The following is a 3,736-nucleotide window of genomic DNA, read 5'->3' as shown; positions in this document are numbered from 1 at the left end:
TCAGAACCAATACCATATTTTCTGAAATAGCTGCATTATTGGCTGCAGCATCTCGGATGTTTGCACTGGGTCCCCGCTAGTCTTCCCTGACCACAGTTGCCACCCTGATGCTCTGGGAGTCCCCACTAGTCCTTCCTGATCAGTCACCACCCTGATGCTCTGGGAGGAGCCACATTTCCCTAGTACTTTCCTCAGAGCTGCGACCACATCTTTATTCCTCAAGCTGTAGACGAGTGGGTTGAGCATGGGGGTGAGGATGGTGTAGAAGGCAGACACTACTTTATCTTTCTCTGGAGTGTGGTAGGAGTGGGGCAGCATGTTGGTGTAGAAAGCTGCCCCGTAGAAAATGCTCACCACCATAATGTGGGAGGAACACGTAGCAAAGGCTTTGCGCCAGCCCTCAGCAGAGTTCATCCTGTGGACACTCAGGAGGATGTGCATGTAGGACACAGAGATGACGGATAGAGGGATGAGCAGCATCAGCACGCAGCAGGCATACATCAGGGTCTCATAGAGTGATGTATTTATGCAAGACAACTTCAGCACGGCTGGGATCTCACAGAAAAAGTGATTGATCTCTCGGGATCTACAGAAGGGGAAACTCAGTGACAGGAGTCAGCATGAACCCATCCAAGGAACCACCAACCCAGGAGCCGACAACCATGAATAAGCAAACCCTGCGGTTCATGAGGAGAGGGTACCGTAGAGGGTTGCACACAGCCACGTACCGATCATAGGCCATGTAGACCCAGCAGGAAGAATTCCCCTCCAATCAGGGTCAGGTAGAGGAAGATCTGAACTGCACAGCCCAGGAAGGAAATGGTCTTGTCCTTGGACAGGAGGTCCTGGAGCATCTTGGGGACAGTGATACAGATGTAGATAGTATCCATGATGGAGAGCTGGCTGAGCAAGAAGTACATGGGTGTGTGGAGGCGGGCGTCCATGTGGATGAGCAGAATCATGACCACATTGGCTGTTATAGCCACCACAAAGATGGAGAAGACTATTGCAAAGAGAAGGCCGGGGAAGGCAGGATGGGTGATGAGGCCTGTGAGGACGAAGTTAGTGGAGTTCTGGAGGAGACCCTCCATGCCCATGGTCCATGACAGCTCCTTGGGGGTACCTGGTTTAGAAGCTGATTTTTTACTTTTTACTATCTTCTGAATAGATTTTATAATCTTATCACTTTTAGATTGAAAGTTTTGAGTGGTTACTCTGCCTTATTTCTCACTTCGCCTTGCAATACATGATTTGAATTTAAATTGCTCTCCATCTCCAATGAGATTACTGACTGTACTAAAGACATACGCAGACATCTATTGGTGACTTAAGAAATTGATAGAAAATATCTACATAACTGACTTTTTTGGCTGCTGTTACTGAACAGCTTTATGAAAGTCGAACATCAAAGCAGTACAGATGACCTCATTTGGGGTCAGAAGCCACACTGTCTTGTGGTTAGACTTTTGTCCTGCAAAAGGAGTTCATGTTTTAGGCATGGATTTCTGTGAGAACTTGTGTCTATTTGTTCTCACAGAATAATTTGGGGATCATAAATCTGGCAGGATGACCACCACAAACTGCTTCAGAGGAGGGCTTTAGTTTCATTATCGTGGTGGTGTTTCTGGTTGACAACGAATTCTGCTAAAATTTTATGACTAAATACTGCATCATATAATTCAATCATGACTTAATCTTCTTAAAATATTGTTTAGCCAAAATGTTGTAGTTTCTCTAGAGTGGTATCCTGAACCTGTCCTAATATTATATCATCCTAGGAATCCATTGCTAGTTGGGTTTTTTCCTCAAGTTTATTTCTCTACTATTTTACTGATCCTTCATGTTTATATAAGTAAAAACTACAGTCGGGCACAGTGGCTCACACCTGTGATCCTAGCCCTTTGGGTGGCCGAGGCAGGCAGATCACCTGAGGTCAGGTCTTCGAGACCAGCCTGGACAACATGGTGAAACCTCATCTCTACTAAAAATACAAAAATTAGTCGGGCATGGTGGCAGGTGCCTGTAAAATCCCAGCTACTCAGGAGGCTGAGGAAGGAGAATCGCTTGAACTTGAGAAGCGGAGGTTGCAGTGAGCCGAGATTGTACCATTGCACTCCAGCCTCGGGGACAAGAGTAAGACTTTGTCTCAAGAAACAAAACAAGAATACAAAGAAAAACTATAGGATGGTAAAGAAATTTCTGAACTCAGAAGATACAGCAGTATCAAACATTCCTTGAATAAATGGAATGAATTCTCATGCTTTTTTATTTTTGAGTAATGTGAATGCGTGTCCTTTTTATATGTTCAGGGATACTGAGGGATGAATTGTTCCTTTTTATTATTAGGTTATGGTGTATTTCTTCTGATTTTAGTGACAGGATTACTGAAGAAACTTATTTCTGTCAAACGTTTTGGCCACTAATACTACAAATATATCTGAATCTTGGTTCCAGAATAGTCAAATTTACAGTCCCTGAAGCATCAAGAAGGAAAACTCCCCTTATGTTGAAGCAAAAATAGGAACAGTAGAGAGTTTTCCTTCTTAGTGCTCGAAGATGGAGATATGAGTAATAGGCCTAAAAGATGAGTAAACATTCGAAGAAAAAAAAGCAATTTTTGTGTTGGTTTGTGCTGAAACTTCAGTTTATCACACCTTGGTTGAGGAGAAAAATGAATACATGAGCATCAAATATTAACTCCTGTCAAGAGTGATAAAAGTCAGCTATTTTTACCTTCTCTAACAGGTGAAAGATTTTGTGATAGCCACAGCTTTGAATCATGGGTCAAGAGACTATTTAAATATAAAATTCCATTTGTAGTGGCGTTTGCAATAGCTTGTTGGAAATTAAAAATATTAACCTCGCAGACAGTAAGTTTGTCTTGACCCACATCTATTGTTTCACTTACATGCATTACAGATATTATACATTAATTACTATAGCGTTAAGTTAGCTTACAATCACCCTTTTAAAAATATACTTTGAGAAACAAATAGGCAAGAATGAGACAAATGAAAATGACTTAAAAAAATAACCAATTACTTTTGAATTAGAAAATGAGCCAGAGCATTTTGTTTCATGTAAATAATCAGACTCCACTTCACAAGGTATTCAAAGAGGGAAAACACTATTGCCTCAAATGTCTATGATAAAAGGATAACATTTTCAACTCCTAGATTTTATCTTATTGTAGGATCCCAGGAGAGTAAAAAAGCTAAAACAGGAGAAAGATATGATTTTAGCCACCTCCCTTATTTTTATACAACCGAGACCGTGTTAAAAAAAAATTAGAGGTTGCTTGTGTGAGTGTTGTGCATACGTGTGTGTACTGTTCATATATGAGTGTGTGAGCATTCTGTTCATATATGAGCGTGTGAGCATGGTATGTGTGGTGTGTGCATCTGTGAGTGGGTGGGGGATATGTGTAGGGAAAAGGCCCTGCTGAAGAGCAGAACACTACGCATCGCTTGGCACAAACGAGCAATTCACCCATTTCAATGGAGCCAATATTTAGAACCAAATGTGACATGTTCAAAATGCGTGCCTAATATTATTCCATAGGATACTGGGCATTGCAAGTAGACAGTGAAAATATTTGCATTATGGACAAAATATGTTATCAGTTACTTCTGTTTACATCAGTTCCGAGCATCTACATTTTAACATTAGAATTGACGCTATTGTTTAGCATTGTGTGTGGTTTGGCTTATTCACACATACAAGATCCTAGATTTCA

The 3,736-nt window shown here is 41.2% G+C and overlaps 1 protein-coding gene across 1 annotated transcript; it reads right to left on the bottom strand.

Moving 5' to 3' along the window:
- On the bottom strand, positions 1 to 1,097 carry LOC100445246 (olfactory receptor 2T2). The gene is given in 3 exon segments (XM_009242092.2): positions 1 to 604; positions 606 to 742; positions 744 to 1,097. Coding segments are annotated over 3 exon segments (1,095 nt in total).
- Positions 1,098 to 3,736: the final 2,639 nt, after the last annotated feature.

This window comes from Pongo abelii, chromosome 1, assembly GCF_028885655.2.
Source record: "Pongo abelii isolate AG06213 chromosome 1, NHGRI_mPonAbe1-v2.0_pri, whole genome shotgun sequence".
NCBI lineage: Eukaryota > Metazoa > Chordata > Mammalia > Primates > Hominidae > Pongo > Pongo abelii.
This window is presented reverse-complemented; position numbering and strand designations above follow the sequence as displayed.